At 41.8% G+C, this 25,940-nt stretch overlaps 1 protein-coding gene across 5 annotated transcripts; it reads right to left on the bottom strand.

Moving 5' to 3' along the window:
* Positions 1-3,233: 3,233 nt before the first annotated feature.
* Positions 3,234-25,777, bottom strand: UBXN7 (UBX domain protein 7). Of its 5 annotated transcripts, none has more exons than XM_061451674.1 (11): positions 25,587-25,773; positions 22,149-22,296; positions 20,808-20,875; positions 17,969-18,034; positions 16,120-16,232; positions 10,845-10,991; positions 10,374-10,464; positions 9,162-9,289; positions 8,347-8,740; positions 7,457-7,536; positions 3,234-3,723 (listed from the first exon to the last, which is right to left on the bottom strand). In XM_061451674.1, the coding sequence occupies exons 1-11, from the start codon at positions 25,657-25,659 to the stop codon at positions 3,562-3,564; spliced, it is 1,470 nt and encodes a 489-aa protein (XP_061307658.1). In that variant the 5' UTR covers positions 25,660-25,773; the 3' UTR covers positions 3,234-3,561. The 5 variants fall into 5 exon arrangements, with proteins under 5 accessions (XP_061307658.1, XP_061307659.1, XP_061307660.1 ...); XM_061451675.1 differs by lacking the exon at positions 25,587-25,773 and adding an exon at positions 25,246-25,525; XM_061451676.1 differs by lacking the exon at positions 25,587-25,773 and adding an exon at positions 21,222-21,350 and having other exon boundaries at positions 22,138-22,252.
* Between the last annotated feature and the right edge of the window lie 163 nt (positions 25,778-25,940).

Raw genomic sequence — 25,940 nt, 5'->3', positions numbered from 1 at the left:
ATGTATGAACTTGGCAGCCCTTGAGAAACTCAGCTTTGAAAGTAGTGGACCGTGAGAAATGCAAGGAGTTTGCAGCAGCAAACAACGGATGTCTTCTGCAGATGAGATGCATTATTCTTCTGTAAAAGCAACGCAGAAGATCTAGTGGGGTCCAGAAAATATTCTGATCTAAAACTGCTTTTTAAATCTCCTTCAGAACAATGGTACCTTTGGATGTCTCTTTATAGACAACTACATTTTACAAGGCTATTATGCACATACATGGATATTCCTTTAATATTGGTGTTGTCAACTTACTTCAGTCCATGAATGTCAGAAAGGTAAAAACTGCAGACCTGAACAAAAAAGCCTAATGAAAATAACACAAGTATGCCCAAAAATGTCTGGCATGGCCTTTATCTACCCTTTCTTATGTCAGTAAGGAATGCTGTGAGGTTGAAGCTGGTCAATCAGCTTGACTTAGAGCGTGTATCATCAGGAAGACCCAAAATCCTTCTTGGGCCTCTGAAGGATCACTAGTGGGAAGCCAATTGTAAATGTGTCAACAGCACCTGGCAGGGAAAACCAGCATTTGATTTGCCTTCTGTTTCCAAATACTGGTTGTGACTGTGACTCTTTGCTGCAGTGAGACAGTACATGTCAAAACACAGCACTGCTTGATGAAGAGCACATGCAAAGGAAACTGTGCAAGCACCGAGAAGCTACAGGTTGAAACACATTTAGTTCTCTACCCAGAAAGAATTACACTTTTTAGATGCACTTCTGCTCCTTCAAACTCATGGCAGTCCTTGCAACACAACACACAAATCATGGCCGAGCAACACCCACAGGAAGCCATTAACCACAGTCTTTGAAGAATCTTTTTCCTTCAGTCTTTATATTTCAGCATCTAATTTTGCAATCAAGAGATTTAAGACATTTTTTTCCAGCTTTGTCAAAAGCAATTAGACTTTGAGATTTAACATCTAGAAGCAACTGTAGCAATGGATCTTCATAAATAGAGCCCAAGTAGCTTACAGCTTCAAAGCTACAAGCTGTTACAGGCAGAACTCGGCCAATGTTTTCAGCCACATTAGATATTTTGTATTGGATTGCTTCAACCACAACCTAGCTGCACCTACAAACACGGAAGGGCAGGATGGGAGAAGCTACCAATAAAACAGGTCTAGGACTGCAAAGAGAGTCGATTTTGCAGGTTTAACTTAACTGCTAAAAAAGCTGATGTGGAACAATGTTCCCAGAGTGGATACAAAGCCAAGCCTGTCCAAAATGAGTTGGCCCTCCACCAGCAAACACAGTCAGCCAGCAACAGCTCCAAAACCAATGAGTGGAACCACAGAGGTGCCCTGTTTTACGTGGGCAGGCACAGGAAGGAGAGCAGGAAAGGTCAACCTGCTCCCATCCCAGCCTGTCTGAGGGACATGAAGGGACTATACATGTGGTGGGCTCTGTGTCCTCTTGGCAGCCTGCCTTAACTTTCCTGTGGTTAACCACAGAAGTAGTAATCAGTTCCAAGGCAACAAATATCAGAGTGAGTTCTTTCAATCAGACAGCTGATCTTGCTTAGGGTAGCATCAGACCTACACAGAAAGCGTTTCCTCCTGTCCAATCTGGGTATCCTAGAAACACAAAATATCTTTCAGTCTAGAAGTGCCACTGCTGCTTCACAGGCCAAAACACCAACAACCCCATCTCCTCTGCTGGCCTTGCAATTCACTTGCCAATGCTGGGAAGCAGCCTCCATGACAGGGGCTCTTCACAAATCAGAAGTGAGCTCTGACACCACATCAACCATTGATTAGGAAACTGCAATCACAGGTTGCTTTCCTTGCACTGCATTTTGCAGAGAATGCAAAATAATTTTTTTGTGTAGAAAGTAAATACAGTTATACAATTATACAATTATATGTAAAGCCTCAATTGTGAGCAAAAGACAGTTGTGAGCTAATATATCATGGGAATGCAAGACATTTTCTGTGATTTCCTACACTTAAAGACTAAAACTAGCAAATGAAATTAAAGGCAAAGTATCTTGAAAAGTTTTGAGTCTACGGTAAGTTACTGATCACTAAAGTTTTGGTTTTTTCAAAATAAGTATAATCATCTGACAATCGCGGAAAAAGCAGTTCTGGTAGAGCTCACATTACTTTTTCCCCTCACTGATTAAGGGGACAATAAACTGAGATTTTAGTTGTAAATACACTAAGTTGACACCCACCTTGAGGGTGACTGTGTTAGTTAATTTTTATCCCATTGTAACACCTGGCATAACATCAATTGATCAACAGCTCTAAGTCTAGATAAGACACCAGAAAAACAGGGCACTCTGCTTGGCTCAGTGATACACCTGCATGACTTGTGGTGCCAGCTTCCAGAGCTAAAAAGAAAGCCTAAAGGAGTAGCTTTCCATACAGCCTTCTGGATTTAGATGGTAGATGAACATGAAACAGAACAAAAAGCAGCCCAGAGCCTTCAGGCCACCGGGTTGCAAGTCTTTTACAAAGCATTAATTCCTTCCACAGTCTGACAAAGCTGTCAAATTAATGAAGGAAACCTGCCTAGGACTTGCTGTCCTGCTGAGCTGCCACCAGCACTCTAAAAGCCCTGCAACACCAGTCACTCCTGGGGAAAGCAAAACACCATGACATTGAAAAAGCTGACTAACTGCCAAGTTTTTACGTCAGGTGTTTTCCAGAGACTCCAAGATCTCTACAGTATTTTGCCACCTTCTATTGTCATTTGGAAAATCCTGAGAGCAAGTAAAAAGGAGACACTTAGGGGATGCTGGGAAAAGAACAAATGGAAACTCCAATGATTTCTACCAAGGAGTCAGTTCTGCTGCAACTGTGGACATGAAGCTTTCCCTCTGGGTTAAGCAGTCAATCCCATATTGAGTACAGTTGCGTTTTTGGGGGTTGGTGCTTTTTTTTTTTGCTATGTCCACTGGCAACATTCAAAGCATTAGGAAAACATGCATGCAATCTAGAAGCCTTTAAATTAGAGACGTGCAAAATATCTCACCACAGCTCAAACCAACTCCTTCCCCTAAAACCAAGTTTTCACAGAGCACTACATAAGTTAATCCTTGAGAAGGCTGTGAGGTTAATGGAGACCTTTTGTGTAGGGCATCAAAACAAAGGAAAGACTGTACTGAAGATCACACTCTCCTTACAGAGAGATAACTCAGTGCCTTTTCACACACTATTTGAAAAAAATAAATTAAACAAAATAGATTTAAAAATAGCAGCGAGAAGGGCATGTGTACTGTGGCCTCTCCAAGCCCCAACATACCAGATACACAGATCATTGCTTTACTTAATTCCATGAAAGCAAAGGAAAGATGTTCTTTCCAATGCTCTCTGCAGGGCCTAAGCTGAAGGAAGAAAATAAAACTCTGAACAATCTCATTTGGTCACTAGAGCAGGCGAAGGGAAGAAGAGAGAGAAGGGCCAGCCAGCTGCCTGATTTCAGCACTGCAATCCCACGACTGCGTATTTAATGAGTTGGTGTCCCAGGCAAAGAGGAGAGGGAAGGAAGGCTGGGAGAACTCAGGCTATGGTCCTAATTCCTTTCCTGCACAAAGACAGTCTCTTGAGGACACAAGCCTGCTTCCTGTAATGTGATCTCATAGTCCAGGTGGGAGAGTTTCCTTCGAGGGAAGTTGGTGAGAAGTTCAAAGCGCTCATTGGGGTATCCTTTTGACTGGACATGTTTCACAAGAGCCTGGAGAGACAGAAAGGTAGAGAAGTGTCATATAATTCAACACAACACAAAAGAACGTAAAATATACCCTGCTTTCCTGAAATTCTGTATAGACTCTCTTTTACTTTAATACCTAATTTGGCCCACACCTGGTATAAATAATCATAAAAACTAATTATCAAGTGATCCCTTCTCTGATTCTTTAAACAGAAGGAAGACATACATTGTGATAGGATGAGAGGTGATGGCTTTAAACTAAAGGAGGGAAGATTCAGGCTGGATTTGAGGAAGAAATTCTTTACAATGAGGATGGTAAAATATTGGCACAGGTTGCCCAGAGAGGTGGTGGATGTGCCACCCCTGAAGACATTCAAGGCCAGGCTGGATGTGGCTCTGGGCAACCTGATCTAGTTGATGATGTCCCTGTTCACTGCAGGGTTGCCTTCCAACCCAAACTATTCTATGATGGAAATACACTCATTCAAGAGAGCTGAATTCCACGTCACACCTTCAAGTCACAGGAAAATATGATTTGCAAAAAATCCTTAAGTGCCCCAAAACAGAAGCCCCTATCACTTGTTCATCAGACATTACCCTTACACTAGACTTAAAAGCCACCAAAGAAGCATTTTTGTGTGGCAGTACTGACAAGAATAAATGCAATATTTTTACTATTTTCCTTCCCTCAAGAAGCACAAGGGTTTGGGAGGGGGTGGGAATTTTTTGTTAGCTTTTTTTAAAGCTCTTTTCAATTCATGGACTTCTCTGCCTGCAATAGCAACTGAAGCAGAATGCAGAGGGCATTAGGATGAAGGGGTATCAGCCTCAAAATGCAACAAGCACACATATCAGGAAGGGCTAATGCCCATGTTACAATGCAAGAGATTTGCCAAGTTCATCAGGAAACACAGCAGATGACAGCGTAAAGTACAAATAGCCAAGGACAGAAACGGAGACTGGCAGAACAGCAGAGGATACAGAAACACAGCAAGACTTGGGTGGAATGAAAAGTTGTAACTTTTTAAAGAGGGGAAAAAAAGTAAGTATGTAATAGAAAAGTGTGGAAAAAAATAAAGGGGCCTCAGCAATACTGTTGACTTAGTTTTGGAGGGTAACTTATGGCAGCAAATTAAGTGTAAGATAAGCCAGCAGTATTAAGCTTCTACTAGTACTAATTATTCTGCTAGCTTCCCCTCACTATTTAGCTGCCTCTTCCAGACCACAGTGCCCCAGCAAACAGGAAAAAATGGTTATGAACAAGCACCTGGCACTTAGTTCTGCAGCTCACAGGCAAGGGGCTCAGGAGATTAACTGCGTGGCTCTTTGAGTGTGTGTGTTCTGGTAGGAAAGCTGTCAGCCATACGGTATAGATGTGACACAGAATGTCTCCCACAACAGCCTGCAATACTCTTTTCCAGTGTTTCAGGGGCATCAACGCAGCTGCAGCATGAGGTCCAAGAGCTGCAGGAAGAGGTCAGCTTGCTCTGCTGTATCAGGTTAGATAAGCAGGAAAGCAGCACGATGCTGGCAGCAACACAGCAAGGGCAAGAACTGAGGCCTTGTGGTGCAGACAGAATGGGATGACCAGAGGCAAGACACACCCGCACAGGGAGAACAGCAACTTGCAAGATGAGGCATCCTGGAGACCTACAGCAGCAGAACAACAGCTCTCCTCTCATTTGGGAAAAAAAAAACAAACCAGTTGAAAAAAATTATAGAAAGTCTTGTCAATATGTGGGGAGGACAAACAAGTTCCACTGGAAGGCACTAATGGACTCACTGATCCTATTCAGCAAGTCAAAACCAGCATGGAGAAACAGTGCATGCTGGTGGAGGAGACTTCTTCTGCAGGGCACAGAAGCACCCAACTGCCAATGTCACTCCAACTCTTGGAAGCCTGCTGCTTGCCTAGAGTTAAGATCCAGGATGTCATGGAGACATTGTCAAAACTCATCAAGAAAGCTCAACACATGTCTACAGTGCACCCTTGCAGCAGTGACAGGAAACCTGAGCTGCGTCAACAAGAGTATTGCCAGCATCAAGGGATGCAACTGTGCCACTCGGCATCTGGGCCACACTTGGAATAGTGTGTTCAGACTACATGTTCAAGAGGGACAAAGAAAAACCGCTGGTGTTGGTGTGTGACCCACATTGTGCCATCAGCTACAATTTCTGAAGTCCAACTGTCCCCTTAAACAATTTATTTTTATTGCTCTGGATAGCTCTAAAAATGGAAGCAGTTAAGGGCTGAAAAAACAGCATGGAAAAGATGCTCACAAAGAAACATCTGTGACTCAATTTTGATCTGACTGAAATGGCTTTAAAAGATCACATAACATGAGCATAAAAGCTGCCTGTTCAGCTCTGCAATAAAAATATATCTTCACCCATAAACCTTGACTCACCTAAATTCCTCTGCTGACTGTAGAGCGGGTGGCAGCAATCACATGCTGAGATTAACTTCCTTTAACTACCATAGTCCATAAAAGGAGTCAAACCAGAAGTCAAGATTATCAGAATTGTATCAATACACTTTTGTATCACCTAAATAAATTAGCTAAGTGCTACATGCTTAATAATGAATGCAAATTTGTTTAACAGACTGCTTTCAAAAAGCAGTTTTGTACCTGGAAAAAGATTATACACCAGTGACTGCTATGATAAAAGAAGAATGAAGGTCTGCCAACCAGTAAAGCTGGTTCTTACAATAAGAGTGATGCTCTGCTAGTGTCCCTTAGGCTTTGTATTTCAGACTCAGGGCTCCAAGTGTAGCACTGCAGCCAGCCTATATCCTATCACACTTGGATTTGAGAGCTGATGATGTAACAAAAGCAACTTTCCTTTTTCCTTTAATTTTCAAGCAGAAGAGTCAAGGATGAGAACATGAGTTTGAGACACTATACACTTCTGCAGTGTTGCAGACTATCTTACAGTCTCATTTTCTGTAAGAGATGCAAGACTTCTTAATCTGCACAAGATCCTTCTGAAGAGGTATGCTTTTGCATTCCCTAAGACTTCAATGCACAGCTTTTAGGTTGATTACATAAAAATGAGCTTTACTGGCCACAGTGTCATGAAAACCCACTGCTAACACGAACACAGTGACCTCTACCCACTACTTCCAGGGAAGCACCTACAAAATTTTAATGGAAATGCCATTCACATAAACTTCTTCAAGGTAAGCAAGCCCAAAGCACAGCTGAGATGCACACCTCAAGCATAGTAATTGAATAATATTGTAATAAAATTTTCGGGAGAGAACTTCTTCCAAATTCTGCTCTGCCATTCATATCCAGAAAGGAGTTTGGAAGTGCAATGAAAGGGACTGAGAACAAGAATGAAGAATTTTGCTTTTGATTTTACCATTCTTTAACCATAGGCAATGATTGAACTTTTGCATTTAGGAAAACAAACCAAAACACAAATGAGTGAGCTGAGGGTATTTTATGGTAATTTAAAGATTAATGCAAAAGCCATTTAGAATCATTTTAGAAAGGGAACTCTCATTCTGGGGACTAAAGAAGACACTGGAGTGTACATGCAAACCAAGCAGCAATGGAAACATACAGAGCCAGCAGACTCTGTTGATCAGAAGAGGAACACCACAAAGAAACCCAACAGAATGACACTGCAAGCACTCCCTGCATATAACACTTCCACGAGATCCAAATTCCATAGTGCCACCCCAGGAAAATAAATTCTCCAGTTTTAGCTCTCCTGTGCTCAAACAAGTATTCCCATTAACTCCACTCACCAGAAGTTTAGCTTGTTCAGGCAGTGAAATCTGTTCCCTCTTTCCATCTGGATACCTTAGCATCAGCTGTGCCTTTGGTCCTGCCATAAGGGAAGTTACCATAAGTTAACAAACAACAAGGCAGCTGAACTGAGATTATCTGTAGATTTTAGGTGGCACACTTTACTGTGCAGCACAGCAGGGTTAGAGACTGGAGACAAATACAAGGTTCCAGTCTCTGAAGATGTATTTTAAACACATGTGATAGAAGTGTAACACACATCAAACTCAGGATTCTGTCCAGAGTTAACAGTAGTGACCAAAACAGGACAGTGTTCTCAGAGAAAAGCACACTGTGCTACCTCTGCCTCTGAGACCGCCTCACTTTGGTGTCCAGCTCAGGCATCACAAGGAGGAAGAGACACTCCAGTGACTTGTTTGTATTAGCCAAAGTTGCATTACTGAAACTCAGTCCAGACTGCCAAGGCAGCCAAGCTAAATGAGCATGAGGTGGGGCTGATGCTGTTCTTCTCTCTACCACAGTGGTAGAAGGCCTGTTATACGCACCTGCATTACACACATGCGTACTTTATTCCTGGATAAGGTCTCAAAGTAAGAAACTTGAGCTCAGTGACTAATAGAGTTCTGCAGTTTGAGGCATCACTATGCCAAAGAGGTGCTGCTGGCAAGGTGAATCGCTCAAACATCTGGTGTCAAGGAGGGAGCAAGACAGAAGAAAAGATTTAGCTTTTCAAAATAAGGGATGAAACCATCCTTGTCAGCATATAAAGATTTTAGGGAGAAAAAAAAAAAAAAGAAGCCAAACATAAACAAAACACAGGTCACTAAAAAAAAAAATAAATATATATATAAGCCCTAAACCTAACAAAAACCACAACATGGCAACTTACCATTTACGTCCAGGCCCTGGAATGTACTTTCAGGCTTGTCAGTTGACTCCTCCAGTACCCCTGCATCAATGCAGGGCAGTACTCTGTGATTTGATGTTGCTCCAGGCTCAGTCCTTGCAGGGGGTTCAGGCTGAGGCCTTCGGCTCTCCTCTTTTTTATACCCCAAGTCCTTGTGTGGAGACTTCCTCAACTTGGCAGGATTCTCTGATTCCTCTTCCTCCTCAGATCCACAAACTGAAATAAACTCCTCACTTCCAGAGAAAACCTCTGACTCCGACTCTTCATCTGACCGACTCTCCTGCTTGGCCTGTGTGGAATCAAAATGTGTCTCCTGTAATGAGGCTCTGATAGCAGCTTCCAACTGGCTGTCCTCACTGGCATCAATGAGACTCTCCTGTTGAATGCAGACATAACACAAATATATAAAAATTGCTTTTAAATACATACTGAAAATCCAGAGGACATCAGTCTTCCATAGAGAAGCTACTGTCAGGAACAAACAGCATGGAAAGCTAGTCATGCTATGATGACTTAATGACTTCTTGGAGTTTCACATGGAGTCAATATATTTTCCTTCCACACATGCACAATTCTGCGACTGTTAAATCCAAAACAAATGCTGAAAGCACAAACTGCACAACAAAAACAGCTAACATGGGAAAAGGCATTCTCTGGTGCACCAGATCCTTGCATGCTCTTGCACTAATTCGTTAAGTCTGCTTATACTACAGAATGGGACAACAGTACAGCTGAGTAAGACAGGTTAGCACATTCTTTCAGGTTTCTCCAGTTTTACGAGAGGGTCTTATACTTACTGAACGAGAACATTTTTCAGGAGGGCTAGTAGAATGGCCATCCAGCTGCCCATGCTCACTCAGGAACCCAGTCACTTGGTCCAAGAAAGAAGTCACATCTAGCTGGTGCCACTCCACTAGTTTCTGACCTAGGGAACAAAAGGTGTCATGAAGCGGAATTTCAGCAAAAGACTGCAGCTTACAGGTGAAACACACCAATTCACTACTGTGTGTGCATTCTGCAAGAGTCTGTACATGTGGAACTGCAGCTTCCTACAGGCTACCACCTGATATTACGAAGCTTCCTCCCTCCACTCCCTTGAAAAGGTTTCAGTCATAGCCAGACATAAGTACAGACCCTGTTTATTTCTGTTCTTTTCTGTTTACCTATGGGAATGTGTACACAGAATAGTGAATTAGGTTTCAAAATGAAACAAAACAAAACAAAGACAAACCATTATGTTTATGAAGAAGCTTTTCTACATTTTTGCTGCTTTGATTCTACACCTTGGCAAACCTCATTTGCTTCTGTATGTAAAGAGCTAAGAAGAATATCCTAACTTCAGTATCAACATTAAAAACAGTAAGTGGCTTTGGGTGGGTCAAGTCAAATAGCAAGAAATCTCAGCTCCTGCCTGAGAAGCAGGAGACCAGAGCATTAACATCATTGCACTATATCATGATGAAAGAAGACAGGTTGTTGGCATACAGAAGAGAAGTAACAATTTCAAAAGAGCTGGATGCGTAAGTAGAAGTTCGATTGTTTCAGCTAAAAAACCAAAACCAAACCAAACAACAAACGCAAAGCCAAAATCAAATAGGAAAATTAAGATGCAATTTAATAAGTCATTGCTGAGAGTCACAAAGCTCCTGTGCAAGGAGCTGGAAGCAGATTCATGTAATGCTTACAAATATCGTAGTTTATTCATCACGATTTCAAGTAGCCTTTAAAAGAACACTAAAAAAAAAATCATTTCTGGGTTTTACCACCAGGTAGTACTATTTTCACTTGCTAAGCAAAGTAAGTAAGCTATATCGGGTGCAATAACCATGTACACAAAATTTCAGCAACTCCTGGGAGTTTTATTCCCTCAGCTCCTCCAAAACATACATCTTCAGGAACAACGAGTCTCTCAGAGAGCAAAACAATGTAACTCAGATTTTTCACCAAATACAACAGTGAAGTTGTATGGAATGTATAAACTGCAGGTAACCAACTGTCACTTATCTTACCTGTCCTGGGATCCAGGATGGAAACATAAGGGAAGTCTGCTAATTTATAAAACTGTATGTACCTCTGTCCTTCCTCACTGTCATGGTATACCTAAAAAAATACCACATTGTATTACTGGGTGAAGAGGGAACACAAACTGTACCTTCACAATAGACAAAGCTTTTCCTTTCACAGTGTAAATGCATTTCTCAGTAACTGACAGGCTGAAAATACACCTCTAACACTCCATATATTAGAAGCTAAGTAGTAACATCTTGAATGCACAGGTGAAAAGCAGTTTATGCACTCAAATGCATACCCATCAACTAAACCTACATCCATAAGCTACACTTCCATTACGTACTGCATCTTTTCTACAAGTTCACCAAGAGAACTGCAACAGTGACATTCTATTCAAAGCTGTCTGTTCTTTCCACTACCCCACCTACCAGGACACCAAGTCACCTGCACAGCCCTATTAAACTTCTCACCTGCCAAAAAATGAAATGCTCCCGAATTATGTTCTTCACAGCCTCATTGCTCCAAACATCACGGTTGAGACACTGACAGGCAAAATCTTGCACATTCTGAATGTTTATCATGAGCCACTTGTTCTGCATTTGACCACACTCCTTGGCCTGTAAGCAGAGATAAAAGTTTTATTAGATAAAACTGAAGAGCCAGACACAACCAATGCCAGCAATGATCAGTGATGGCTTCTAACACTGTAAAATTTTTCACCAAAACCCCTTCACAGTGAAAGATGGACAGTGCTAGTGAAAAGGCATCCACAAAACTGAAGGCAGGGCTGAAGGACCTGCTTAAGATGAGACTGCTTGAATTACAGAACCACACTGATGAAGCGAGCTGCTGGATTTCAACAAACCAAGCACAGAGTGGAAAAAAGCAACTTGGGTGGGTGTGACACAGGGACACCAAATAAAGTATTTGTTTGGGAAAGAGTGCAGTCAATCACACTGATCTGAAAACAGACGAAAGACCTGCTCATTCTAAAGATAAACCTGTGGATCATCTTCTATAAGTAGGCTGCGTAATTGACAGAGCATTTGCATAAATTCAACAGAACCCCCTCTCTGCATGTTTTTTTCTTCTCTCCAAGTTTTGAGTCACTGTATTACTGTGTCACTGCCGAATTAGGCATCCTTTTTTGATGCTCATTATTCAGACTGCAAGTGGGGAGGGAGACAGGAAGGCGCAGGAAGAAATCTTACTGGTTTGAGTCACAAAGCTGGCATTGTCTGATTGCTTGGTTGCAAGTTAATGGTAGGAGTTTGATCAAGAATGTAATTCTGATCGCTGAACTGTCATACCTGTTGAAAAAAAGAGGGCTATATCAACAGCAGGAATGCTCTTACCACCTGGAAAGACTGGAACTAGCATATGAAGTGCCTTTCTTTTAAAAAAATTTAAAAAGTGTGTGTTCACCATCCTGCTGGTAAGGTACTGAACAGCAAATTCAAGGAATTGGGATGTTACTCAAGATTTTGCTGGTTTGGGCAATATTTTGTTCCCCAAACCAAACTTTTTACTTTTAAAATGAATTTCAGCCAGGGCACTTTTGAATAATCAGCCCATCCATGATATGACAGGCAGACATGTGAACCCCACACACTTAGCTTCATGAAATGTCAGTCTACATAATTAATCTGCACGGCCAAGTGACCTGCAGAGCCAAGTTTTATTTTATTGAAATAAAAAAAAAAAAAATGAAAGCAGAAGCACAGAACAGTCCTCCTGTTCTCACAAGGGACCTTATGCTAACTACTTACCACTAATATTATAGTGTCAGAATCCAGTATTTGCTCACCAGGAGAGAAAAGTGGGGCAGGTGATACCCAAGTAACCAGTAAGGGTCTTAAATACAGTCATTAGGCTTCAAAGACTTCTTTTGAGCTAACTGTAGATTTTGAGAACTAACTCTATGAAATCAGTTTAAGATGAGGCCTACAGGTACTGCCCAAGTTTAAAAGGAACAAAAATCCTTATGTTGTTTGAGTCAACTGGATTGCCTTAGTTCTGTGTTCTAAAGTAATCCATACTAGATTAAAGGAACTCAAAAAAATAGAAAGCTGGAAAGCGCATCTCACTCTTCTATACCTACTTTGTATATTTTTCAGCATCAGTGAAAACCTACCTCTACCTCTCCTCCATCCACCTAAGGCCCTCACAAGTTTGCAAGCAGGAAATTCCACCCAGAACATTTGCAAAGATGCATTTTCACCTGTAGAGCTGGTGTAGCTTTTTAAACTACTTGTAACTTCCTTCTAGAGAAAACAAAGAGGCTTTACATAGAACATTTAAAAAGATGCCATCATCTCACACACACAGAGGTCTGCTCTTACACAGCTACTGCTTTTCTTCTGAGAGGGTGGAAAGAGTGTGGGGTGAAGAAATGCTTTGTGTTTGGAGATTATATTGGTGGGTTATTTTGGTAAGTGACAAAAGAACAAGGGAAGGCTTAAGATCTGGCTTGTGTATCCGGAGAAAGTCTCATAGCTTTAGATCTGCTGTTTCGAATATCAACTGGCCCCCATTTCTCTTCCTCTTTCAACGTATAAAGGCCATCACCAGGCATTAAAGAGGACACACACTGAGTAAATGCAGAACAATCACTCCTTGCAAACATCTCTGTTTAAGCTTTCAGCAATCAGCAGAGTAGGAACTTTCAAAGACAGAGGCAGCAGATCTCATATACAAGGGACAAACACAAAACCAAACCAAAACCCATCTGTCCTGAGTTTGCTTTTTCTACTCAGCCACATTTTTCATCGCTGCGACAACTTACAGCAAGAAGCCAGCAAACTTGTTAGACAATATGTGGAAGTCATCTTATTTTACACTCAGATCTGGATAACCTCTAGCTTTTGCACTACTCAAAATAACATTTTCCTTTAATTTGTCTTCTCAGAACCATGTATGGTTTATAAATGCTGTGGTGGTTCTCCCTTGCTCAGCTCTGTTGAAATGCACTACTTTAAGTCAGCAGGGAGGAACAAGGAAGTGGAACCAGCATCTTACGACCTTCTGGACCTCTGCTAATCAAGCATGGTTTAGGTTGCAAGACAACAGATGACCAAGTCAGAAAATGAAATTATCTAACACGAAATAGCCTATCTGTGCTGCACTTATACTTCTTGCATGTGCCAAGGCATACATCCTTTCATCAACCAGCCATTCCTAGGGCAACGGTGTATCTGCAGGCTATGCTTTGGCAAACAGCCAGTCTAGAAGCATCTTATGCAAAGATAATTGCACCATTTGAGTACAAGGACTAGATTAGCTTCTGAACTTACTGGTGCTTGCTACATACAAGGAAAATCAGCCGTGGAGCAGAGAGCAGCTGAGAGAGGTTCAACTTACAGAACAAGGACACTTCATACAGACAGAGCTAAAACTCTGTAACATTACAGTCACTTCACAGAAGTAGTGAAATCCTAAAGAGCATTAAGCACAAAATTGCAAGCACCAGAACTATCTCCTCCCTAAACAAGAAGTGTAAACTAAGTCAATCCAGAGCGAACCGCCACAAATTAAATCATATCTCACATCACATGCATGAAGGGATGGAACACCTGCAATTCTTTAGAGCAGTCTTTGAGATTAAAACACCACCATGCTGTTTCATACAAACCGTGTTTGGTGTGCAAAAATCTTCATTAAAGAGGTAACTATGAAACTTAGTACACATTAAAGCTTGATATTACAGTCAAGAAATGACAGTTATAAATCCCTTGCGCAATCTTAACTGACAACGGCCTAATAATATAACTACACAATACTACTCAAATACAGACTATTTTAGTGACATTGGGTATTTAAGCTCTAGAAGTTTCTCTGACATTTTCTAGTAGGAAAAAAAAAGGCAGTTAGGGCCTGCAAGATGTTGACCTATCAGTTGTTTACTCCTGGTTTGTATAGCCCATTCCATCAGTCACCATGGAACTAATATCTAGTGGCTCACGGTCAAAAAGCCTGCAGGATTAAAAGAAAGTCTTTTATAAATTTTCTGTATCAAATTTTTTTCCACCACATTTCTATGGTGTAATTTAGTTAATCACATACTTTACAAATATAGCTATCATAAGCTGTTCTGGATGTGAAGCACAGTCCTTTTTCAGAGATATCAAGTTAAAATAAATCAATGCCATTCAGCACTTGAAAAGTTTTCTTCAACAGAAGTTAAATATCAGCTACTCTTAAAAGCTAATATTACTGAGCTAAAATGAAATGGCAACTTTTTGCACCTTACTGGTAAGTTTCTTTGTAATTGAAGAAAAATAGGTTTCTTTTGGAAAACCAAAAATAACTGTATCTATTTCCTATCAAAATCAACCCTTGGGTACACAAAAGAGGAGCAACAAAAGATGAGCAACAAAGACACATGAAAGCCTTAGTAAGACCAGATTCCACCACTCTTGCTAAGTTCGAATAAAGTCAGAAATCCTAAATGATTGTATGATAAACGTACACGGCAAAACACTGACAGTGTTCTTGTACACCCTCCAGAGGTCAGAATACATCACGTACCAATAATAATAAACCCCATTTAGGCTAACACTAAACTACAAAAGCATCAAAATGACAGTATTTAGTCTTTGGTACTTTCGAACGTCATATAAACTATAATAAAACAGAGATGTATAAATGTGTCTCTAAGTGTACACAAAAGGAAAAAGCTAACAGTAGCTTGCTAAAGATGAGTTCTGGATTCATGGGAGGCCTAACACTGTCCCAGGCTAAAAGCAGTACAGCAGTCTACTGGTAAAAGGTAAAATGGAAGTGGTAAGGGTCAACAAATTGAGAAGCTGAAGATTTCTACTGTGGTGAAGTTTAGGAACATCAGTTTGAAATGAAGAGTATCTCACTGGACAAAGAACTGTACGAGTACAGAAAAAGGGTGAATGCCAATACCAGAAACTGTACACATTTTTAAATTTGAGTCAGATCTTTGGCACTGTTTGCAGTATCTGTATTGTACCATTTGATGATGAATTTGCATTTTCGTGAATAATCACCACCACCCTCCTCAATCTCAGCTACTTAAAGATGACCAGGTGAAAGTTCAGTAGTAACTGCAACTTCTGAAAAATACCTAGAAATTATGGACTTAAGAAGTAAAAATATATACCAGTTTGCATATCTCTAATCATTACTTAAGTCACTGATGCATATTATAACTCTTCTCTGTCCCCTTCTCAGGCAGACAATCTCTTGGATACTTTTCCATCATGACCAGATGGAAAAGACAACCACTATGATTTTATACAAGAGCAAGGCCTCTACTGAAGATAAAAGTTGTGCCTTCAAGACAAAGCCACATTCAAAATACTTTTACTAGCTCAGGTATCAAAAACCACTTAGCTGTGTTAATAGTACGCCACCCGAGCTTCTTAGCAGGGCTGTGCTGAAAACTACACTGCCCCTTGCAAAGTACTTGCTCACCTATCAAAAGCAATTACTTACTTCAGCTCCTTCTGTAACATGCTCTATAAAGAGATTTCGAGGGATGCAATTTCTCTGTTTCGACCAGCCTCCCTTGTGCACTAAAGTCTTTCACCAATTGTGATTTGCCACACTGACATTTAAGCATAACTAATGATGGTAGACCACATTAAGTCCTTCAATAAGTCATTAGCATTTCCAAATGCAGCCCATCAAATATTTATCACTATACAGTCGAACACAAGGCTTCCACACTGCACACAGTCATCACAGAAGAAAGTGCACCAAAATTTCAGAACTTACCGTTTCAAAGCTGCCTTTGTGCATCAGATCAATGGGAGGTCTGAAGAGATCTGCTAGAGTAGTGAGTTTCTTATCTACTGCCCCTCCATTTCGTAGTTCCTGCTCCTGTCGAACTGCACAGCCCCAGAGGAAAGGAAGCTAAATTAGACAAAATACTCACAAGATGGGTTTATTATTTGCTGTATGTCATACACTTTCGCACTGAAGTCACAAGGTCAGATCCCACTGAACAAGATTAGCTGCTATGTAAGGGAAGAACCCCGCCTGCCCTAACTTTCTCAAGCACTGGGCATTTATTTTGCTTTTAAAAATCATCTTAATGAATGTATCAGCAAAGGTCATATGCTAGTATTTGAAAACAAACGAGCAAAAAAGCAGCCATGACTTATACTACTGTCTCTTTCAGGTGAACAGATTTTCAGCCTTGTTTACCCCCAAGTACCACGCTTTAGCCATGTTTCTTTTAGTGCTATCGATTCCATTCAAAATAATACAGAACATATTTCCTACATAGACATAACCATATACAATAAAAGTAAATCATAGCAATTGCTCACCTAAAAATGAATGGATACGATGTATTTTATATGGAACCAAGACAGCTGAAATGTGCAATAACTATCACACAACCACAAGCCTTACAGCAGTGAAAGGAGCTGTCAACAGGCTATAACATACAACCCATTTTTGAGCAGACTCTGGATTCCACAGGGAAAAAAGCATCTCTGTATTTCCTGGCCCTAGGCCTCCTTCAATCTGGACTTTCAAGGCCAGGGCCACTTTTTCAGAGCTTGCCAGTGATATTTATCTATGAAGCTTTACCAAAAGGCATGATAAAGTTTTATCATAAGCACATATTGTGCATCTCTAAATGAGTGGAGATGATAAGAAAAGAATCTAAGGGTATGACGATTCTGTAAATGGTGTATTTTCACTAACACAACTGCCAGTGGCTTTAGCACTTGCAGAGTTTATTATTACCAGAAAACCCTAGGCAAACCTGTCAGGGGAAAGAAAGTAATTATGAACACTTATTTTCAGTTCGGCATCCAACAGCACCTAACTACATGGGAACCTGGTCCACGGTTAGACCTCTTGAACACTCCAGCAACATCAGTGACAGCAACTGCACAACAGCTCTAACTCATCTGTGAAATGTCTGTTCTGCTGTCAAAGAATCATACTCTGTGAAGCTTAATGGCTTAAGTAACAGCTCAGTGCTTTGTCATTTGAAGATTCTACATATGAACAGACAGTGGTAAACAGCAATTAAATTCATGAGAACCTTGTGTGTGGCCAAGGTAGCTGCCTCAGGGTTACTCAAATCTAATTCAAATGCCAGAATGACCACTGGCTAGCCAAGAAAAATTTAGTAAATGAACTTGATTTCTACATGGGTGTTAGATTATTCCCCCTTTTCAGTTCTCTCTAGAGCAGAAAAATAAATGTGCTCAGAGTTGTCAAGAAAATACCTGCTATATCAAAGCAGCCAGAATATACTGTCTGTAGGCTTTACTTATGTAACACAGGAAAGTGTTTGGACCAGCACCCTTACTACCTGCTTCATGTGTCCATTACTCAGTACTCTCAACTACCCCAGAACAAAAATCTAACAACCATAACTGTACAACAAATGTGGAAGAGGCACATCAGCAAACAGTACTGACACTACAACAGTGAACAGCCTAACAGTTACTAGAAAACCCCACTCTTTTGCTATACAGTAGACAATTTAAAAAAACACATTCAACAACTGAAAGCTGTCCTAACATAAAATGGAAAGGATTTTCCACCTTTATTTGCATTAAAAAAAAACCAAACTCTAGCTTACTGATCTGTAGACACTTACTGGTTTCTGTCTGAAAATCCCGAAAGCCATCAAATATTGAGCGCGCAGGTCTGCGTCTTTTAGGAGCTTAAAAAAACATATTGCAAGAGTTATTTCAGAAGTATATTATCAAAATAACTGCACATTAGTACTTTTCATCACATGTGGGAGAATGGAAGAGGAACCCAAAGCATGAATGATGAGGGAGCAGGGTCATTAACAAGGGTGGGAGGAGGACAGAAACGGGTTTATAACACCCATGTCCTAACATACCCTCCCTCCAACAAACTTTACCCCAGAAACAAAACATGTATCAACAATACACTCAAGTTTAAATTCAGCCCTTTCTGATGGGCTCACCAAGGCCCATCAGAATCACAGCATAAACATGTCACAATTCCTGTCAAGATTTTTTAGCAAAGACCTTCAAGTAGATGAAAAAAACCAACTTTGAAAGATTAAACCCTGTAGGATATGTTCTTTATGAGGAAATACATTTGGGTTTTTTCAACAGCATGCTCCTACTCTTTACGAAACTCTTATCTGGATCCTGTCCCAACTTCTTGGCTTGACTGGCAACAGCCACACTCCACTGAATCCAGGATCACTATCTGCAAAGAAACCTTCAGAACTGCCGCTGCACAGAGAGAGTAGAGTGGCCTAGGAAGATAACTGGAATAGTACCTAAATGTATCACTGAAGTCCTTCCGTATAACACAACCACTGCACTTCGAATGCAAACAGAACTGCCTGCCAGGGCTTATTCCAACTATTCATCTGCATCACTATCAACTGAAAGGAGAAGAATTTTAAGGTAGAACTTTCAAAGACATAATAAGTAAGACACAATAACTAATAAACAAATTTAAGACAAATACAATGTGTGCCCACCAGAAACCTGTAGTAAGAAAAATCCATTTACAGTGAGAAAGCATGACCTACGCATGGGTTACAAAGCAAGTACCTCCAAAACTTGATTTTAGAGACCCTTCTGGTTTTGCACCCATAGTGTGTGCAGCATCTTTCAGCTTGTGACACTCCAAGGGCATAAAGAATGGTGAACAGATCTTGCTCCTTGCATTCTTCCTTTACAAAGGAAAGAATCAGTGTATCCCATACAGACTATCATGGAAAAAGTAAGTAAGCCTGAATGAGGAACATGCTTGTGAATAACGCTTAACTCCTGTTAGTATCAACTCTAAATGCTTAGGCACAAGCACAACTCATTAAATCCAACTTTGGAGCAACTTAAACAGCAGCTAAGAATAGCAACTGAAGAACCACTTCAGCAAAAGCAGCACTTCCGTTGCCAGGCTTAGCTAGAGCATGGCAGTGCTGCTGAAGATGTTCACAGCAGTTCAGGCAGCTCAGACAACCACCTCAACATGATACAGAAACAGGCACATCCCCTGTGCTTAGAGCTGAAAAGACAAAGTGAACTGCCTTTCCAGTTTCAGCTAGCTTGTTATAAACACAAGTGCCATTACTGAGCATATTAGCACTGATAGACCAGATGGTGCCAGGAGGCTCTCACTTAATGTAAAGATCACTTCAGTTGGGTGGCGAGTGTGTCAGAGATCACTGTGACAGGTGGGTAGAACAGGACCAAGCATTAGGGTCATCAGATCTTAATCCTGCACTTCTTAGATTCCTGAACCCACAGGAGTATAAAGACCTTTGTCAAAAGGTCTGTTGGACCACAGGAACAAGTGCGCTGTCTTCAGAGAGCCCTCAGCAGGGCACCTTCCTCTGGAACCACCTCTCAGCCTGTGCACCTCAGCTAAAGACCCATCTCATGTTGAAAAAAAAATATAAGAGAAAACCAGTTCCAGGGTAAACCTGAAGCTTGGCCTCCTCCATTCTAGCACAGGAACTGAACAATAGAAAAGAACATTTCCTACAGTTATGAGACCACTTTAAATATGAGCGCTTGCATGCTTTTCCTTGATAAAAAGGGCAAGGCTCTAAATTCACTTGGCATAGCAAAAGCCACACAGGCAGAAATGGACATGAGAAGGGTAAGGCCAGAGGAAGAAAGCATAGAAAGCGAGCCCCTCAGATATCCATACAGACATTATACAAAAGGAGAGGATAATGTACCAGGTAATGAGTCCTGCTACGGAACCTCCACCCCCATGCTTCTGTAAAAGAACCACCACAGCACAGGTCTGAGATTGAGGTTTTGGGATTCAGAACATTAGTGTATTACCACAAGCACTAAACAGTGTTTTAGATAAGCATCCAAAAAGAAAACAGCATTTCTATCACCTGGTCCCTTAGAGGGGAAGGAAAAAAAAAACCCTGCAAAAGCAAAAGTGATAAACAGTTCCAGAAAACAAGAAAACTAGCTGCATGATGCACTTTGAAGAGCAAATTAAATTCCTAAATGAGGAATGAAGAAAATTATGACTAATCATACAGTTCAGCCCTTTTTCCTGAATTATCATCTCCCTGAGAAGCATGCATTTGTCCTCTTCATTTTCACCTGTCAGTCAAGGCTCAGTTGTTTATCCCACCAGCTTGAAAACTACACTTTCACAGCAGTATCACATGGTTCTGAACCATAGAACACAGATGTAGACTTGCACAGCTGTAGCCTCATAAAGTCCCATGAAACAGGAGTTTGCAGATTTGTACCACTGGGAATGCAGCATCTCTGATGTGTGAGGTTTTCAGTAACACTGGTGTTACTTCCAAGAAGGCAATCATGTTACATGGCTGCAGAGTTGCAGCAAGGAAAAGAACAAGAATAAAAACACATCAATGCTTTCTTCATATTCAGGAAGTTCTGGTTTTCTTCTGTTACTTAGCTCATCTCAAGGCAGAGAGAAGAAACAAACAAACAAGAGCATAAGCCTACCTCCAAACAAGGGCTCAGGCTCTACTAGAATTTCCTGTTTTTGAGGAATTGGAGCTCGTACTTCATCCCTGTGAAGTGGGAAGAAAAAAACCAAATTTAAAAAAATCAGAAAGGTTACAATACTCCAAGCACATAAACCACATCCCATTGTACTCAAAAGGGTCCTGCAACTTGAACTGGCTAAGGATGCTGCTGTACCACTGCACAGAATCAAAAGTTCTGACGTCAAAAGGGACCAGGCTTTGTCAACTTATTATTTAAACATTTTTAATTCTTTAAGAACTTAGCAAAGGCTGCTAATTGATCCACTTGCCTCCTTCTTCCCTGATTATCTACATAGAGAAAAAAAAAAAAATATTATCTTCCTTATTACTAGCTTCCTTCTAAAATTTTTTGCTTCCACTTGAAACTCACAGCCCTCTCTTTTCCAGAGAAAGGAAAAGAGGATTGTCAAAACAGACATTTCCCCACATTTCTGAAGCAATTTTTGCTTACACAGCTGGGGTGCCTCACATATCAACAGCTTAGTTAGGCCTGCTGAGACTGCTAGATGATCTGAAATTAAGAATAGGAGAAGAAAGAAAATCACAAGGGCTCCAAAACAGTTTCACTTACTCAGGGTGGTCACTAAGCCCATGGAACTATGCAAAGAAGGGCATGGATCACCCAAAGAAATCCATTTGCTTTATCCTGTTTATGAGCTAACTCTTGAAGCGCCCTCTTCCCTCAGATTCTTTGAAATTGTAAAGTGTGCAGTTTGTGGCTCCTGACCATATGGGCTTCGAAGAGTAGGTCAGACTGATGTTAAGACACTGACGCAGATTTTGTAGTTGCTTATTTCTCTGCATAGCAGTGTACACAATCTAGCCTTTCCAGTGCCAAATCTGGTTACACTTAAACCAACACCATAAAACCCTTACAAGTGGGACTAAGGTCATTACTTTAATAAGAAACAAAACAGAACTCTTTAACTGACAAATTAATGTAAAGCAAGATCGTTGGAGCAATTTAAAAGTAAGAATATCTTGCTACTGGATCTCCAACTTCTATGTCTTGAGCTCTGCCTGCAAAAAAAAAGAGTATGTATAAACCACAGAAAACTTCTTAAGTAATGAAGGAGAGACTAACTTATGTTAGTCTACATACCAACTTAACGTAGTAAGAACCTGTTTACCCAGAACAATATCGGAGCAATTAAATGTAACAAGATATCAAAGCAGCACATATTACATGAGTTGACAGAAGGTTAGAAATGGCAACTGCCTTATTTTTTCTGCCTTACACTACTAAATTCTTAAGACAGAGTAATCATTTTTATAGACAGGTTCACCAGGTACATACTCAGTGTGTGGTCGAACAGCAGACACCCCTGCAGAACTGGTGCTAGGCTCCTCTGCTATGCCTCCACCATCCAGAAACATGGTGACAGCCATCTCCAGATTATTGTTGCATGCTTCAAGCATATGCTTTCCCACACTTTCACTGGCACCTGTAATGATGGAAGTAAAAATTGAGCATTCTTTGGAAAACATTTTGATTGGAAGTGCTAGGAGCAGCAGAGCAGCAAGCTTTCTCTCTCAAAGCATTAATAATTAGAAAGAACAGTTTATTAGTCGCCATTTATCTCTGAAGTACAACTATGACATGAGACAAATTTATCTCACAGCAGAAAGGAATGCCTGCATGTAGGACAGGCAGACTTTTTCCTGCCATCAAGAGAAAACTTACTGAAAGCCATCTGAGGGGGTTTAGAATTGGTTTCCTTTCTTTCTAGATATCAGACCTTTTTCAGTTGAATCAGACCTGGTTCAATTTTCCAAACACCAGCAGGCAAACACACAAAACCCATGAAAACCTGACTTCACATTTTAACAGGGTGAATACTATACCTGCTACTAAAGTGTTTTTTACCCACTTAGACATTTTGAGATGGAAGAAAAGATACTCTGTTTTACTGATTGCACTGAAAGGCAAAAACAAACAAGCTAAAGCTCAGTCCACAGAGGGCTGAGAGTAGGAACAGACGGGAGCCAAGAGGGAGAAAGCAGTACTTGTCTACACAATTATTTGTATAATGACTAACATTTATTAAAATCTCTCCAAAGTACACCTAAATCTATCTTACTCTTGCTGTTCAGAATGTAGTTCTTAACATCACCTGTAACTCCTTCCCGAGAAGGAGTTAGAGCCTCTACCTCGCAACTTCTCAAAAACCGTACCATCAACAGAAGCACCCTCATCAGTGGAAGCTTTCCTGCACCCAGCCCCTTAAATGTCTACTTACTGCAGCATCTGCCTCTATAGGCAGTGGGGCTGCCGAAGAGTTTATTTTCATACGGGAAGGCTGGCAGAGAGAAAGAGTGGCAAAATGCAGCTGAACCAGTTTGGGAGCAGCTTTTAGACCTGTAGAAGTTCTTACTAGGTTCACTGCAAGTCACCAAAATGACGAAAACACTTTCTCCACCATCAGAGTCACAGATAATATCACTCTTAGCAAAACACATTTGGATGTTTCTATGATTTTTCTTAGAAACACTCAAGAAGCTCTAGTTTGAACAGAAAATACCCTAGGAAACTGTTGAGATAAATCAGTTCTAAATGACAGAAATTACCCTAAACTACAGAGAAAGCCAAACTGATTGAGTGAACTGGTTTCCAGAAAACCTAATCAGCCTTGCCATGGCTCAGGTGACAGCTGTATTTGAATACCTTAATCGAGATGACAAAAGCACAAAATAAAAACTAGTAACATCTCAAGAAACTATTTTCAGCTCATTTCAATGTCAACTGTAGCAATTAAACAATATTGGCATATAGCTATTATATGCACAGCACCCTACACCCTCAATATACAGTCAGTAATGCAAAGTCATTAATTTAGAAGAGCTAGAAGAAAAATTACACGCAGCCCTCTGCTGTTTAGAGACACCAACACAGAAAGTGCCTGTACTTGTTCCTCATAACTCCTAAGGAAACTGCCATCGTATGCATGATTTCAGTGCCTATGCCAGCAAACAGGAAATACTAAATATTTCTTAAGTCTCAAATCAAACTTCAAAGACATCCCATCATTCCACCAGAAAAGATACACAGGAGCTACATTCTCTTAGCAATACTTTTCTGGATGAGAGCACCAAAGAAACACAATTCTGCCATCTAGTTAAGATAAACATATCAAGAACTATTTCTACTTATAACTCACTATCACCTACATGAGAATCAAACTGCTGTATATATTCAGCCTTTTTCACCACAGACAGGGATGAATTTATATACTTACAACTCTAAGTTGAAAGCTGCTAACACAAACCACTGAGCTTTTGAGCACCTGTCAAATCATGCCACTACCAGCAAGATAAGCTCCACACAACACACTTTCAGATATATCCTTAATTCTGTTAAAATGGAAAAACAAAACTCCAAAACTCTAATAGTGGATGGGTAAAGCCCAGCAAGTTTTGTTTTTTTTTTTTTCTTTTGTGAAAGCAGAAAGGTAGGGTCCTCTTGTGTTTGGTATAAACCATCCATACAAGCACAGAAAGCCATCAGGAAGGGTAAACTATCGTGACTTCCTGTTCCAGATCAGTTTTTAGCAAGTATCTCAGGCACTACCAAAAGAAACCACAAGGCACACATGGGCACTACAATGAAAAGGTATTTGCTGTAGGTTCTTTTTGTTCAGAGTTTATTCTAAAAGCCTTCTTTAAGGACAGCTGAGTGATTAATAATTTCCAGTTGACACAGGATGTTCACAGCGTACTAAACAGCCTCAACATCTCTGTTCAGGATTTAAGTGCATCCAAGCCCGAGTATAAGGACACAACCCAAAATTAAGCTGGTTAAACAATTTAAAAACAGTTTCATGTAAATCAAGGAAAAAAAAAAACAAACCAAACCACCCCCCCCCCCAAAACCAAATCAAACAAAAAAACCCAAAGAAAACAACACAAAATGCCAAAGATGTTTTATTAAACACTCCTTTAGTATTTGATATGCAGTGCCATAAGCAAGGGGGAACTATAGTGAAGCCGGTTAAACACAAAGTGGGTCAACCGCTCATAGTACGCAAGCCAAAGCAGCAATGATCACCTGACGCAAACTTCAATTTAAAAGTGACTAGCTGTTTTCCTTGGAAAACTAACATAAAACTTCTCAGTAACCTGATCGTATTTTAAGACTGATTTATTTTTATAGTCTTTAACGCGGACTCAGCGGTCAGCTCCAGGCTCCCTCCCGGCCGTCAGCTTTATTTGCAGAGGCGGGACGCGATTCCCGGGGCGGAACGGACCGCATCGCCGGGAGGGAAGGAGAACGTGCACCCGCACCCTCACCACCGAGTAGCTCGGCATACCAAGCACCCCAGGCCGCCGCTAAAAGCGAGGGCGACACGACAGCACACAGGGCGGAGGCACCGCGGTTGCCCGGCTCGGGCACCTACCGCCGCGGCGAGCCGGGCCCCGGAGCGAGCCCGCTGACAGGCCCGGGCGTCACCAGCCCCCTCGCCCCGAGGGAGGCCGCGGCGGTGGTGGCGGGCAGACCCCCAAGAGACGGGCGGGAGCGTGCCCGGGGCCGCCCGCCCGCCCGCGCTGCTCCGCCTCGCCCAACGCAGCGCCTCACGCCATGACCCGCTCCTCCCGTCCGGCCTCCCGCCCCCGGCCCAACGGGGCAGCCGCCCCCTGACGCGGCGACTGGGGCCGGACGGAGGCCGCCCGTTAAGCACGCAGCGGCGGCGGCAGTCACGGCCGCGGATCAGCGGGCCCCGGCTTCCGTGTGCCTCACCCGTGATGGCGGTGAACTGCTGGATTAACCCCTTCAGCGCCGAGGAGGCCGCAGAGCCCCCGTGCGCCGCCATCTTGCCGCCGCCGCACAACAACACGCACGCCGCCAGCCCGCGCCCTCTGCGCAGGCGCGACACCCGCCCGCGCCCTTCCTCTGCCCGCCGCCGCGGAGGCGCCTCTCCGGGCCGCTGCGGGAGGGGCGGGAGTTACCGCGGCAACGCGGCCAGACCCGCCCTGTTGCCTCAACAGCCCCGGGAGGAGGCAGTTGCCCGGGCAACGCGGCCCGCCCCGCCGCCTCAGCGGCTTTTCAAATGCTGCCGCGGCTCGGCGCGAACTTCCGCCGCGTTGAGCACTG

This window comes from Pezoporus flaviventris, unplaced genomic scaffold (assembly GCF_033815535.1).
Source record: "Pezoporus flaviventris isolate CSIRO_AGI_PZ_B2104156 unplaced genomic scaffold, CSIRO_AGI_Pfla_v1 ptg000013l, whole genome shotgun sequence".
Taxonomy (NCBI): Eukaryota; Metazoa; Chordata; class Aves; order Psittaciformes; family Psittacidae; genus Pezoporus; species Pezoporus flaviventris.
This window is presented reverse-complemented; position numbering and strand designations above follow the sequence as displayed.

Excerpts from the sequence above, each read along its gene's own strand:
- UBXN7 (XM_061451674.1), bottom strand. The coding sequence starts at position 25,659 with ATGGCGGCGCACGGGGGCTCTGCGGCCTCCTCGGCGCTGAAGGGGTTA. Across the intron at positions 18,035-20,807 it reads GCCTGAGCCCTTGTTTGGAG|CTCCTAAAAGACGCAGACCT; the intron begins GTAGGCTTATGC and ends TGTTTTTTTAAG. Across the intron at positions 7,537-8,346 it reads CCAGGGCCTGGACGTAAATG|GACCAAAGGCACAGCTGATG; the intron begins GTAAGTTGCCAT and ends CCCTTATGGCAG.